At 36.3% G+C, this 15,445-nt stretch overlaps 1 protein-coding gene across 2 annotated transcripts in view; it reads right to left on the bottom strand.

Annotated features, from left to right (window-relative positions):
- Positions 1 to 257: 257 nt before the first annotated feature.
- LOC123564827 (uncharacterized) overlaps positions 258 to 15,445 on the bottom strand; it is a 105,985-nt gene continuing 90,797 nt past the window's right edge. For both annotated transcript variants that reach the window (XM_053552412.1, XM_053552422.1), the window contains exons 11-17: positions 14,355 to 14,460; positions 13,548 to 13,735; positions 12,889 to 13,043; positions 12,246 to 12,423; positions 11,708 to 11,926; positions 10,320 to 10,417; positions 258 to 2,952 (exon numbers count right to left, since the gene is read on the bottom strand). In XM_053552412.1, coding sequence (XP_053408387.1) covers positions 2,727 to 2,952; positions 10,320 to 10,417; positions 11,708 to 11,926; positions 12,246 to 12,423; positions 12,889 to 13,043; positions 13,548 to 13,735; positions 14,355 to 14,460 — 1,170 coding nt within the window. In that variant the 3' untranslated portion in view covers positions 258 to 2,726. The remainder of the gene's footprint in view (positions 2,953 to 10,319; positions 10,418 to 11,707; positions 11,927 to 12,245; positions 12,424 to 12,888; positions 13,044 to 13,547; positions 13,736 to 14,354; positions 14,461 to 15,445) is intronic.

Raw genomic sequence — 15,445 nt, 5'->3', positions numbered from 1 at the left:
TTCAGACAATATTGTATGATTTCAAAACATCAAATGTGTCTTCCATTTCATACACATCCCTAGGAAATTTTGTCACCCATGAATGATACAATATCTGCCAAAAACTTATTGAAAATGGAAACTCATTTTCACATAGCTAATTTCTGTTCCTAATCTCATAAAATCAACACAATTTAGCTTTTTTTTTTCTCCACTGAAATTTAATTAGAACTGTTTCCATTTTCAATGTCTACAATGACCATACAGATTTAAAAAAAAAAAAATTCTTTCACCAATTTTTTTCTCATTTATTTCTCATTTTTGTTACATTTCAACTTAAGGTCACAATAAAAACTGATACAAATCTGTATGCTCATTTTATATTTTTATCAGATTTTTCTCAAATTTTATACTTTTTTATTTTTTTCATACACAAGTGTCCACTTTTTACAATATTCACAATAAAACTTTTATCGTTCCAAAACCTTTTATCTTGCTCACCTCTGGTAAGGCTTTTTCCATTCACAATAATTTGTTTTGCAGCAGACGCAGTACAAAAAGTTTCAGTATGCAATACATACTAGGTACTTTTCACCTGTATTGTGGAGGAAACTATTTATTTCCAACTCAACTGTTCCTTATGTCACATAATATGGTAACATGTCTGATAAATGAGGCCGGTCAAGCCCAACACAGAACATGTTCTTCAGCATGGAGTTCACTGACAAGTCATAATAATAACTAAACAGCCTCTTTCTGCAATAAGAATCAAGCAGACCAATATGACTGTCCACATTGCTATAAACACAGCAAAAGTTTTGGCATATTCATACCATTTTTCATAATCAGGGGCAGTAACTTCGCCAATCCAGTTTTTTTCTTCTGGATATAACATTAATTCAACTGTCAACACACTAACAGTTACTTTGTGGAGCTGATGGCTCTAACACAAAAAAAAATCCCCAATAATTCTGTGGAGTTTCATCCACTGTTGCATGCAACTTCCGCATTGCATTTCTTCACCAAATCAATGGTTACTAACACTTTACCCCTATGATGCACAATTTTCACATTTTTTGTACATCTGTTTTACGCTAACCATATACTGGCAGCAAAATAATGTCACATTTACAAATGGACATTTAGCAGTGTAACTGCTTCTGTAGTATTTGTTTCTACAGTGAAGTACTGTACTTCCTTTCAGTGCTACTGCACTCTCAAAGAACTCTGAACCATGTTTCCAATTTGCTTAATTAAATATCTACACATCCCAGCTTCATCCATACAATACACCCAAAATAGTTTTTGTACTCACAATGTGCTGTTACAACCTAAGTAATCTTTTTTTTTAAAGAGAATTTTACTTCCCTGATTTTCTCTTAGCATTTTTAAAAATATTTTTCATGACAATTTTCTTATTTTCATTTTTTTTTTCAGTTCATTTTTCTCAATATCACATGCATAAAGTATAAAATTGTCCATTATAAATACTTATTTATACAGTATTTTCTCAATGATACTGATTATAAGACCAATATGCAGTATTTGTTACACAACACTATATATATCATACCAGCATATTGCAAGTACAAATCTTTTACATGTACCATGTCAAGGACATATGAATAATGACCTCCACAAACAAATATCTATTTCTTACTTTCATTACATACACATAACAGAGTTCTCTTCCAGACAGCTCTACTAGACTGTCATTGACAAGCCCCAAGTTTTCTCCATGCTGGTAAAGTAAGTCATAAATATGGTAAATTGCCACTGTTTCAGTGACTGTCAAATCCGGGATTTTTCTTCATGTACTTCTGTATTTCCAGTTACAGAAATGTTTGTCTACATTTTGTCTCATGAACGACATGTAAACATTAGCCACAAGTTGGCCTGTACAATCTTATAATATTTTCAGATAATTCCATCTTCTACTTACACTTCATATATTAAGTCTAATTTTAAGCTTCAGAAACAGAATTTCTGTTCCTAATCCAATATGAAGCACCTTATATTCATGCAAAATTTGAATAAAGTTTCAATAAAGTGCTTATATGATATGTTTTTTTTTGCCTATTCTATTTATCGTCTTGAAGCAATCTACATAAAAAAATGTACTAATTATTGTTCATATAAACAGCAGTAATTAGTTATAAATATATGAGGTATTTACAGTGTTTCTTAATGCTACCCTGTACATAACAACAAACTATAAACATTCACAGCTCCCCCGGCCCTCTGGCCTTCTTTCCCATTTTCGAACACAGGTATTTCATAAATCATTGCACCGGTAATGCAAAACTCACAACCAAATACATTTTTGCACATTTCAATCTTCTTCAATCACTGTGTCAATATTCTGTGTAATCTCAACATACTAGATATTTCAAATATATGTACAAATTCTCCCTTCCTTTAACCCTATGATTTACATTTCCTCCATCCTTTTTTTGTTAACGGTTTCAGTACCATTTTTTTTACAAATATAATATTCAGTCTCACAGTTAGCACTTTTTTAAACCTTCCTCACAAAACTCCGTACACATGTGCCACTGGACCAATCTGTACAACTCAACTATGTAACAAACAGGGCCAGCACAATCTGTTTTATTTATAACCAACCCAGGGCCAATACACAGTACAACTATGCAACATACAGGGCCAGCACAATCTGTTTTTATCTATAACCCTTTCAGGGCCAATATAACTACATTTTTTAGTTCATGAATATATACATCATTATTTTACATAGGAGGTGGCCCATTTACATACTTCAGCTCTGGGGAAAACCTCAGGGAGAAATCAAGTAATTTATGTAATGACTTTGGAGCAAATAAATACATGAGCCCTAAGAATACAGCAAATGCGATGGCTTGTAGCGGAAATGACTTCAGCCAGTCTGGTACCTTTGACTCCTTCTTCACAGGTAACTTTGGTACTATCTTCTTGGGCTTTGCAACCTCTCTAAACCTGTGAAAAATAAAACAGATCACTGAACATGTGTCCTTAAAACTGAGATTAAACCAGCTGTTTTGAAAATGCAAAATATGAAAATTGCAAAGTAGAGTAATTTAGAACCTTAATTCACAAATAAAATGTCCAAAGCACTTTATTAAAGTGAAAGGTAATGTTAATTTCATCTCCTGGAATTTCTTTAATCATTTGAAGAAGTGAAAGAATTTTCAAAATCAACTTAAAAATGAGAAAGTTATGAGCATTTAAATATTTGATCAAAATGGCGGCAATTTTGTTTCCATGGCAACAAAAAGCAAAATCATATGGTGGATTTATTCAATTTCTATACATGTATTTGAATTGTATTTACTTATTTCTGTAAAATGATTTCTCTATTTTACCAGTTATAATGAAAGAAATTACCATGTTTTAAACCTTACACTCAAGAAACATGTAAAATTAATCTGTTTAAAAGCTTATTTGTTAAATAATGAAAATTATTTTCAACTAAAAATAATTTATTTTATTTTCGAGAAACAACGGCGTTGTTTTTGTTACTAGGCAGTTTTACTTGTTCAACTTTTCGACTGGTTTGGTTGTATTATTGATCCGTTAATTAGGGTACCAGCTATGCGACATGTACATCGTATAGCCGTATAAAAGCGAAAATCTCGTGCTATCTGCTCAGTTAACTCATTTAAACTTGACAGCCAACACAAACTTTGGTCAATGGAAAAGTTTTTGTATCGTTATTATCGGAATAAGAATTTTGTCGAGGAGAAGACTAACACTTTCTGATAATGCCACGCGGACGTAGCAGGAGAGCACCGGCAGGGCGTAGGCAGACCCAAGTAATGGACAACGTTCGCAACCGGCAGAAACCTAGGTTGTTTGAGGCTCGGCAATGTCATGAAGGTGCATTACAACCACAGGGCTATTCAAGGAGGAATAATCGTCATCAGGCGAATAATGCTCACAATCGCGAGGAACCTCAGCTACCTGAGGTCCATGCAGGCATTACCGCCAGAGGACCCTCCACAAAGGAAGGACCAGCCAGGTCAGCCAGACGTCAACCCAAGGACGGATAGGGGTCAAAAGAGGGTTGTTGAATTGCTGGACGAACGATTAGTTTAGAATGCCGGTGAGTTAAATACTATTGATTTTGAGAATATTTTACAAGAATTTTTTATCTAGAAATGTTAATAATTGTCCTTAAAATCGTTGGGGTGTGGCGATACTAATTTGTGTAATGTCCCATTTTCTTCAAATTTAGATAATCAGGTCGGTACCAATACGCGTGTCAGTATGGTCCGATTATCCGATGACGATTTAGCTGCATATGTTCCCGCTTTTTTAAAGCAACAGATTTGTAAAAGGAAATATGCCAATTTATCTTTGTTACTTAAGGGCGCCATAAAATTATCTTCCCCTGAAATCATCACATGCACATGTACAGAGAAACAAATGATTGTTTCTGTATTTTTTAGACCGACATGGGTGGTCATTTTGTCCTACTTTCGTGTTTATCAATTTTCCGTAATCGGTCGGAAATTCTCCGGAATCAAGTGATTTTAAAACTAATTCAAACGAATATCCGTTTAAAGCCTTGTTCCCCGGCTATTCAAATTATTTTGTGTGTATGCAACTCATGATAACAATAACAGGCCACAGTAACAGTTAACGGCCACGTGCCACACTTTAGCACGCAAAACCACAGGTATTTCATATAGAATTTTATATAAAATAGACTCTATTTTGACAGGCGTCACTGTTCATAGTCAGGATTTTCATGTTTTTTCAGTGACAATTTAAAGTTAAAAGGTAGGACGGGAGCAGGGCTTAAGAGACGCGCGACAAAATAACTGTATTTCCATGATGGTAATTATACACGAGTTGCATGAAAATTTAAGATGTGCAAATTTTTAGTTTCAAATTGACAGTGACATATATTAGGCCAAGACAATGTGTTTAATGTCTAAAATGTTATTGAGTTAATTAATGTAGCCATGATATGTACATAAATCAGTGTTCTTAGGTAAATTCCAATCACATTTTGTTTCTACAGTGTAAGATAGTTACTTATTTATATTCTTAAAACTATACTGAAAAGCGATTAACTGACGAAATTGTGAAAACACTTTTATTCGGGTTGGCCTAAATTGTTGTCCCGAAAACTTGTAGTATAGCTGTATAAAAATGATTTTCATGAAGTTTTTGTGAGTTACCAAAATGTTAAATTTCCTATGCTAAGTTTGTAAAAATCACGTTATCGTTTGGGCATATATGTTACATCTAAATATTTATAAATTATAGTCTCGTTTCTTCCAAAAAAAAAAAAAAAAAAAAAAAAAAAAAAAAAAATCCGAAGATGCACGACGGGTTCGTGTTAGCTTTCGGAAAACATAATTTCGGTTTGAAATTGGCATTTTTGTTCGTTTATCTGTTGGTTATTCTTGAACATATTCATGTCTACTTGGTCAGATCCGATGCAGTGGCTCATATTTTCAGTAAATAGAAAGTCACAGCTAAAACTCTCGTTTTCATTAATACTCGCTCGGGTGTTAGTAGTGGACCTTTAACTCTAATGCAACTTACAACACTGCTGTTAAAGCTAAATGAAAAATGATAATAATAAAATAATAAAAAACAAATAAAACAATAAAAAAAAAATCGTTCCTCTTACGGATTGTTGAAACAAGACCTAATCTCGGTCCATCACATTGTTTTATTAGTATCTTATTTCTTTGAGAAAGGCCTATTGCCGAAATCAATTTCAGCCTATGTTGCGGGTATTGATTTTTATAATAAACTGAACGTATTTTATGACTTAGGTCGTATATTGCTAATTAAAATAATAATAATATTGATAATAATAATAATAATAATAGTAATAATAATAACAATAATAATAATAAATACTTGTAGACTGCCACAGAAGCTGCATGACACGTGATAATACGGCTCCACTTACTAAGCCCGTATTGTTAACTGTTTTGAATTCTTTGTGGCAAGTTTGCAATAACATCTATGAAGTAAAATTTCTCTAAAACGCCTTTTACTTTGGTTTAGTATGGTTTATTTTATTTCGAGTCAGCGAGTTAGTTTCTGCAAACAAGCTTGTATCAGAAAAAGTATTTGGTCAGACTACTTTGAATGTCGCCAATGACGAAAGTTAGATCTATACAGTTGTACGAAATAACTTTAAAAAAAAAAAAAAAAAAAAAAGAAAATCAGAATGGAAGCCCCATTCTCTTAAAAATACCTCGACATGGAAATAACACATGTCCGGTATCTGCGGTTAAGGATTTTATCAAAATGTTGTCAAAAATTCAGTCTCCTTTATTTTGTCATTGTGATGGCTTGGTTGTAACTAGCTCAGTTTTCAGCTATGCTGTCGCAAGCAATCCGTAAGTCTAACCTGATAAGCGCAAATTATACAACACATACTTCAGAATAGGCAGAGCAACAGATCTGGCTATCGAGGGTTACCCTTTGCAGGTTATTATGAAACTGTTCAGATCGTCTCCTAGCTGTGTAAATCTTTACATCTGGAAGTAGGTCTGAATTTATGACAGTATACGCGTTAAAACATAGATTAAAAAGACGGGCTAGTAGGCCCTACGTGGTTACTCGCATTTAAATACTATATACTAACTACAAAAAAAAAAAAAAAAAAAAAAAGTGACGTCATCTGGGATCTGGGAGAAGTGACATCATCAGTCCAGATATTGATGCGCGAACATCACTTTTTCGAAACGTGTACATTTAAAATTGGACGGTCTTGTGTTTTATTTGGATTACATTCGGGACTTAATAATTACAATCTTAGAAAATGAACAGTTACCGTTTAACATAGAGAATTTTGGGGGATAAATTAAAATTTATTGTGGCGGAAAAATTCTAATTGTGCATACCGAGGGGCGATCAGGCGCGTCAGGTTATTGCTGTAAAGCTAGGCTAAATGCCATATCCCGTCCTAAGCACCGTACTTTGGCGTATTGCTTTCAAATCAAGTTCGTGGCTAGGTGGCTCGGGTTGAATAGGTTTTGCCCTAGTGTTAGGCGAAATCTAGTTGGTATTGCTGGTATTGCTTTATGTACTGCGTTCTCAACCCTTTGCATGCAACTATGTGCTTACCTTCATGCAGTGGTCCGCATGATAGTTGCCGCCCGTTTGCAGTAACCTGCGGGCGGTCGGTCCCTGTCGTGTGACACCACTGGCTCCGTCGTTGCAATGCACAGCCATCCTCTTTTGGTGTACTTATGTACATCTGCCACGTTACTCGGTGCTTCACTGTTAAACAGTAACCCTTTGCATGCAACTGTGCTTACCTTCATGCAGTGGTCCGCACGATAGTTGTCGGCCGTTTGCAGCCACCTGTGGGCGGTCGGTCCCTCTCGTGTGACACCACTGGCTCCGTCGTTACAAGGCACATCCATCCTCTTTTGGTGTACTACCCTTTGCATGCAACTATGTGCTTACCTTCACGCAGGGGTCCGCATGTTAGTTGCCGACCGTTTACAGCTACCTGCGGGCGGTCGGTCCCCGACATGTGGCACCACTGGCTCCGTCGTTGCAATGCACAGCCATCGGTTCTGGCGTACTTCAGTTCTACCGTATCGTTCAGTGGTGTTAGTGTCAGTTCGAAGTTGTTTGGTATCACTGTTAATTATAGCCCTATAGTTGTGTTGTATTGCTTTGACGCGCCTGGTCTCCTTTCGGTTGAACAATTCTACTTTCTTTTTTCGAGCGGCCAACAAAACCCAATCTTAGATACTGCTGTATTTATATTATGTTTAAAAATACATCTCAATGAGTCATTTGTTCTATATTGTTACATATATATATTATTTATTGTGTTGAATAAAATTCAATGTAGAGCATATAGCTCGGTGTTTCCTTTGTTGTTTCGAGTATTAAAAATAATGAAAATTATTTTCAACTAAAAATAATTTATTTTATTTTCGAGAAACAACGGCGTTGTTTTCATTACTAGGCAGTTTTACTTGTTCAACTTTTCGACTGGTTTGGTTGTATTATTGATCCGTTAATTAGGGTACCAGCTATGCGACATGTACATCGTATAGCCGTATAAAAGCGAAAATCTGTGCTCTGCTCAGTTAACTCGTTAAACTGACAGCCAACACAAACTTTCCGCCGCCACACCCGTACAGTGTTTACTAGGTCATGCGGGTTACAGTTTTCAAACTAAACTTCTCTACTTACAAAATGATTTTAAATTTTGATTATGTTTAGTTTAGCTTGAGCTCACGTTTTTCTTACTAGAAAACTTTTAAATTATGGAAGCCGGAGTTAAGGTTACAAAACGTTGTATTTAGTTTTCAAACCAATGTTTACAAAAAGAACTATAGTTATATTGCCTTTTTCTGTACATTGGATCATAAATTGTTTAAAAGCATCTTTAGTCAACAACAGAATCAGTATGTCTTTGATATGACATTTTACTGTTTCTGTGTTTATGTGTAGGACGATTAAACGTGGTTATGGAAAGGGTCTGTATCACAGAAAATACCTGAATACGAATCTGTTAACGACATGACATTGTAAGTCTTAATAAATCAAGGAACATCCTCTAGTGAACATCAGCTAGCCGTGTATGGAGAACATTTCACATGTTATTCACCTGGGTGCAGTAAGCAGGTATCGATAAGTATGTGATCAATAAGACGGACCATTTCCTACATACTCATTGATAACTGTTTGTATACGGCCTTTTTATTCCAGACTGATATAGAGCTGATTAATTAATAAAGTTAACTAGAATAAACAGATGGACAGTTTTGTATTATTGTACGAATTGCGTTATGTGCTTTTGTGATTTAAGTTCGAAGAATGTTCTTTAATCATTCAAGGATGATTTTTATCAAATCTAAAACAATTTATTCAATCACGTTTATTTCTTATTTATTTATTTTCCTTTCTTTATAATGCGCTCTGTCACGGAAAATTCTAATTGTGCATACCGAGGCGATTCAGGACGTCAGGTTATTGCTGTAAAGCTAGCTAAATGCATATCCGTCTAAGCACCGACTTTGGCGTATTGCTTTCAATCAAGTTCGTGGCTAGTGGCTCGGTGAATAGGTTTTGCCTAGTGTTAGGCGAAATCTAGTTGGTATTGCTGTATTGCTTTATGTATTGCGTTCTCAACCCTTTGCATGCAACTAATGTGCTTACCTTCATGCAGTGTCCGCATGATAGTTGCCGCCCGTTGCAGTAACTGCGGCGTCGGTCCCTGTCGTGTGACACACTGGCTCCGTCGTTGCAATGCACAGCCATCCTCTTTGTGTACTTGTGTACATCTGCCACGTTATCGTGCTTCACTGTTAAACAGTAACCTTTGGCATGCAACTGTGCTTACCTTCATGCAGTGGTCGCACGATAGTTGTCGGCAGTTTGCAGCCACCTGTGGGCGGTCGTCCCTCTCGTGTGACACCACTGCTCCGTCGTTACAAGGCACATCCATCCTCTTTTGGTGTACTACCTTTGCATGCAACATGTGCTACTTCACGCAGGAGTCGCATTTAGTTGCCCGACCGTTACAGCTACCTGGGCGGTACGTCCCTGACATGTGGCACCCTGGCTCCGTCGTTGCAATGGGACAGCCATCGGTTCTGCGTTACTTCAGTTTACGTATCGTTCAGTGGTGAATGTCATTCGAAATGTTTGTACACTGTTAATATAGCCCTATAGTGTGTTGTATTGCTTTGACGCGCTGTCTCCTTTCGGTTGAACAATTAACTTTCTTTTTCGAGCGGCCAACAAAACCCAATCTTAGATACTGCTGTATTTATATTATGTTTAAAAATACATCTCAGTGAGTCATTTGTTCTATATTGTTACATATATATATTATTTATTGTGTTGAATAAAATTCAATGTAGAGCATATAGCTCGGTGTTTCCTTTGTTGTTTCGAGTATTAAAAATAAAGAATTCGGCAGTGAAGTCATAAACACATAAAATGGCTGCTTCCATAATCAGCAATTTTCTTAAATTTCAAACTGCCATATCTTTTTCAATAATGGTCTGCTTTAAAATTTTTAAGCGTTATGAAAGGCTTCACGATGGCTTTCAAATGAAATTAACTTATTTTCAGGCTTTTCTTGTCCTTTAAACGATGGTGATGTGATTTTAAGGTCTTCGAAAAAAAAAAACAGTTATATAGCTATATAAACCAGTGATCATTTGTAAGTTTATTCAAACAGTTTTAAATCTCTGCTGTAATTACTAGTAATACTTCCAAAAGCAGGAGTTACCTCAGTTAACTCCATTCTAACAATACAGAGAAGCGTGATACTTTTTTTGTTTACTAATACATATATAAAAACGTGTGAGACATACACATTTTTCTTAAATACAAACCTAGGTTTTTCTGTTTCCATGGGAACAGCTTCAACCTTCTGAAACATAAAGTCAACCTCATCAACCTCCATCCTGTCTTCGACTTCCATACCAGAATCCTGAAATAACAGCATAGAATGAAGAAATATTTGCTTATTTGTAAAATCAGAAATTTTCGCGAGGGTTTAATTTTCACTATATTCGCAAGTCCCTACATCTTGTGAAAATAAATATTTATCATTAGTATAATTCCAATGCAAGTAAGATACCATTTTTATAATATCGCGAATATTAAACCTCGCGAACATATTAAAAATTTCAAATTCTTACAAACTAGGCATTTGCCTTGCATGCAAAATAACAAATTCTGTTTTATTCCTAACCATCCTGATTTACTACAATGTGGCATTTATAATCAATAAGGTGTAACGACTTTTTTCAATTTCCAGCCATGCTAACCTATCTTACTTCTTCTTTTCAAAAGTGTTAGATGTATAAAACCTTATGGAGTGTCATTCACTTCAAAAATACAGTCAAACTATAATGAATACTCAAATGTAGCGGCTAGATGTAACTGTAAAAAAACTAGGAATGTGTCCATGGGACACAGATGCCCCCACTACATGACAAAGGACACAATTTTTTTCCTAGGTCAGGGGCCATAACTCCTAAAATACTGAATCCGGATGCGAAACCCCAGGTGCACAACTGCACATGCTGACCAACACTCCTATAAACTTTGGTGACTCTAGGTCAAATACTTTTGGAGCTACGCGCGACACAACATTAAAATGACCAATTTTTAACTAAGTCAGGGGCCATAACTCCTACACGACTGAACGAAACGGGATGCGAAACCCCAGGTGCACAACTGCACATGCTGACCAACATTCCTGTAAACTTTGGTGACTCTAGGTCAAATACTTTTGGAGCTACGCGCGACACAACATTAAAATGACCAATTTTTAACTAAGTCAGGGGCCATAACTCCTACATGACTGAATGAATCCGGACGCGAAACCCCAGGTGCACAACTGCACATGCTGACCAACATTTCTGTAAACTTTGGTGACTCTAGGTCAAATACTTTTGGAGCTACGCACAACACAATAAAATGACCAATTTTTTACTAAGTCAGGGGCCATAACTCCTACATGACTGAATAAATCTGGACGTGAAACCCCAGGTGCACAACTACACATGCTGACCAACATTTCTGTAAAGTTTTGTGACTCTACGTCAAATACTTCTGGAGCTAGGTGCGACACAACATTCTTGGAAGGACGGACGGACAGACAAGGGCAAATCTATATGCCCCACCACTCAAACTGGGGGCATAAAAATGTAACAAGATTTCTACATCTTATTCTGGAGAAAAATACAACAGATTGTCTCAAAGTTTTCCAAACCTGTTCAACGTCTTTCTCCTGGAGTTCTCGAGTGAGAAGATCTGCATCCATCATGTCCTGGCACTGTCTCTGAGCCACGTACAGCTGGTTGCGAATGTCGGCGATACTGGCTGTCAGATCTGTTTGCATCTCTTCATCTGAGATATCCATCAGTTCTGCACGTAATCGCTGCAGTGTGATCAACTTCTCCTCATAGACAGCCAGGTTGTTAACCAACTTCTGAAAAGTGTATCATTGAAAATGATTTGGAAGTTTTTATATTTTGGTTATTTACATTAATTGTTTTCCCGTTTTCTACAAAGTACATTTCATCAGTTTAGGGTCCTATTAAGCCCCAAATTGCATTTTGGTGTCCCCTTTTCTGTGTCACTTTATAAAAATTCAACTTAACTTCAGCAAGTTCTGTAAGTTTATCCATGTTTGAAGAAGCATCAAATTATCAAATTCACTTCAACTTTTACCAACAAAGTAGAATGCCAACAAATGGATAAACTACAAGAGTGGTCAATATTCAGCACATTTAAATCAACTGTCATACCTTCAGGTCAGCCTCCACACCAATACGTGATCCCTGGTCATCCATCTCCTGGGAGAATGCAATTCTCTCCAGCAGCTCTCGCTCCTGAGTAAGTAGGAACTCAAGCTCACACCTTGTCTCCTTATACTCCTGCCACACATACTGTATGTGCTCCAGCTCCATAACACGGTTTGTACACCTAGAACAAGAATTTCTACATATAACACATACTACAGACATTTCCAGTGATCAGTTATTGAAAAATGTTTAAATAAAATTGTTTGTTACTTTTTTAATTTTAATGAAATACAAGTAATGTAATTATATTCTAACGGATGCATTAATATATAGCTGAAGTTCGTTATCTCGAACTCACTTATCTCAAAGACATTTTCAAGTCCTGTCTCAAAAATACCTTCACAAAATATCATTTTAAGTCAAATTTTGATTATCTTGAAGTAAAAACGCTGATCCCTTGGAGTTTGAAACCGAGTTCCGTGTATCAACATTTTGGTACAATGTAATACAGACTTGACTTATGTTCTCACTTGAGAGTCAGATACTTTCAATGTCCATAGTATCCTCCAAATATACTTTGGAAGCAATCTGTACAGAGGATGATGCAGTAATTTTATAACAACTTTTGACGAAAATATTATCTTACTGTTGCATAAGCTCATCAATCTTGTCCTCGGTATTTTGTATTTGACACAGGAAGCCAGCCATATTTACTGAAGGATTCTGGGTAGAGAATGTTGTTGCTGCATTTCTCAGATCACCTAACATCTGTTTTTGGCATTGCAAGAACTTCAATTTATCCTGAAAATAATGAAGTATACTTCTTAAGAATAGGTAGCAATTTTGTTAACAAGAAACAATACTGTGAAATAATTAATATTTGTGGGAGACTAATTTTCATGGATTTTGTGGTCCCCTCAATCCACAAAAATAAATAAGCACTCCACATGGAAGTCCACAAATTCATATCAACATGAAAAATATGTTTTCGGGGGGGGAACACAAAAAATTTTATACTCAAAAATTCGCAGTAAGGACTGTACACAGAAATGCAAGAATCAGGAGTTAGTTTTATATCATCAATCTTGAACTTGAAGAGTGATAGATTCTGTTTGTTTGTAAAGACTGGACATTTTCTTTAAAGAACTTCAGTTCTTACCAGATTCTTGGAATTCTGAAAATAGCATGCTTGCATCCCAATCAATCGGTGTTTTGCTAACTGACAAGAATGAAACAGATGTAATAAATGTCAAACATCAGAAAAAGAAATTCCTTTTGTGGCGAAAAAGAAACATGTAATAGTACCTGTACATCCAGCACATTTGCTTTAAGGTCCTCAATATTTTTAAATTTCCTTTTCTCAGCTTCTGGTACCCCTTCTGTAGCCACACCCTCTACTGACAGGAATGTTGCATACATTGTCTTTACTTCCTGCGACTGGTTACGCCTATCAGATGCCAAAGCATGCAACTTCTCCCACTGGTACAACAGATCTACAATGCATCATAAAAATATATGCAAAACTGTATAAAAATGTAAATGAAACATACACATCTCAAAGTACTAAACTTTCTTCCAAAATTCACATTGTGAGATCAGGAACTGAGCCGTGCCATGAGAAAACCAACATAGTGGGTTTGTGACCAGCATGGATCCAGACCAGCCTGAGCATCTGCGCAGTCAGATCAGGATCCATGCTGTTCGCTTTTAAAGCCTATTGCAATTAGAGAAACCATTGGCGAACAGCATGGATCCTGACCAGACTGCGCGGATGCTCAGGCTGGTCTGGATCCATGCTGGTCGCAAACCCACTATGTTGATTTTCTCATGGCACTGCTCAATTACTATGCACTGCCTGTGATGTTGTGCAGGTAAATTATTTGCAGTTTGGTTTAAACCATTATTTGTGCAAGAAATAAAGAGAAAACTTGTTTGTTTTACATTGTAAAATTAAATTATCTTTCTCAAGCGAACACCAGCTTTTACATGTATACTCGTGACTGCCTGCCACTCCTGAAAATATTCCATCTGGTGTTCTCTTGGTTAAAGATATTTTGATCTTACATTGAAACAAACATCGTCTATGTAATCAAATTTTTATCTAGGTTATACCTTGAATGGTCTGTATATCAGCCTCGGTGACATCAGCCTGGTCAAGGTGTTGACTGATAGCCTCCAAACATTTGATGTTTGTCTCAATAGTGGCCAACAATTCACCCTGTTTAACAGAAATGCAACAAACATTGTCATATTGTAATAAGAATTAATACTTTTGTTTAATTATTTTTAATACAATTTCATACAGACTGCCAATATCTATGGACAAATGATCCAGCTTAAAGGAAATACTGGGGAATCATTAATATTTGTGGACTAATTTTCTAGGATTTCATGGTTGAGTCAATGTACAAAATTTCATCCCAAAGTACAAGTAAAGCTCTCCTTCATTTGATATCCAAATCTAACTAGAAAATGCTTTTGTAAAAAAGCGCATGTCTCCCCCAATGCAAAGTCCTATAGGCACGAAGTCAATAGGGGTCAGGAGCGAAAGTCAAAGAGACACTGATGGTTGGCTGCAATAGAGATCATCTACTTGGCATGTCCAGTCATCCGCCTAAATTTCAACACTAGTGGCCTAGTGGTTCTCAAGTCACTGTTCAGGCTCCTGTGACCTAGACCTTTGATCAAGTGACCTCAAAATAAATAGGGGTCATCTACTCTGCATGTCCAATCATCCTATTAAGTTTCAACATTGTAGGTCAAGTGGTTCTCAAGTTATTTCCAAAAAATGATTTTACATGAACAGGCCACTGTGACCTTGACCTTTATTAGACTGACCCAAAATCAATAGGGGTCATCTACTCTGCATGTTTAATCATCCTATGAAGTTTCAACATTCTGGGTCAAGTGGTTCTCAAGTTATTGATCGGAACTGGTTATCAATGTTCAGGCCCCTGTCACCTTGACCTTTAACGGAGTGACCCCAAAAACAATAAGGGTCATTTACTCTGCATGAACAATCATCCTATGAAGTTTCAACATTCTGGGTCGAGAGGTTCTCAAGTTATTGATTGGAAATGGTTTTCCATGTTCAGGCCCCTGTGGCCTTGACCTTTAACAGAGTGACCCTAAAATCTTTAGGGTTCATCTACTCTGCATGACCAATCATCCTACGAAGTTTCATCATTCTGGGTCAAGTAGTT

The sequence above is a fragment of the Mercenaria mercenaria genome, chromosome 1, assembly GCF_021730395.1.
Source record: "Mercenaria mercenaria strain notata chromosome 1, MADL_Memer_1, whole genome shotgun sequence".
In the NCBI taxonomy this organism is placed as follows: Eukaryota; Metazoa; Mollusca; class Bivalvia; order Venerida; family Veneridae; genus Mercenaria; species Mercenaria mercenaria.
This window is presented reverse-complemented; position numbering and strand designations above follow the sequence as displayed.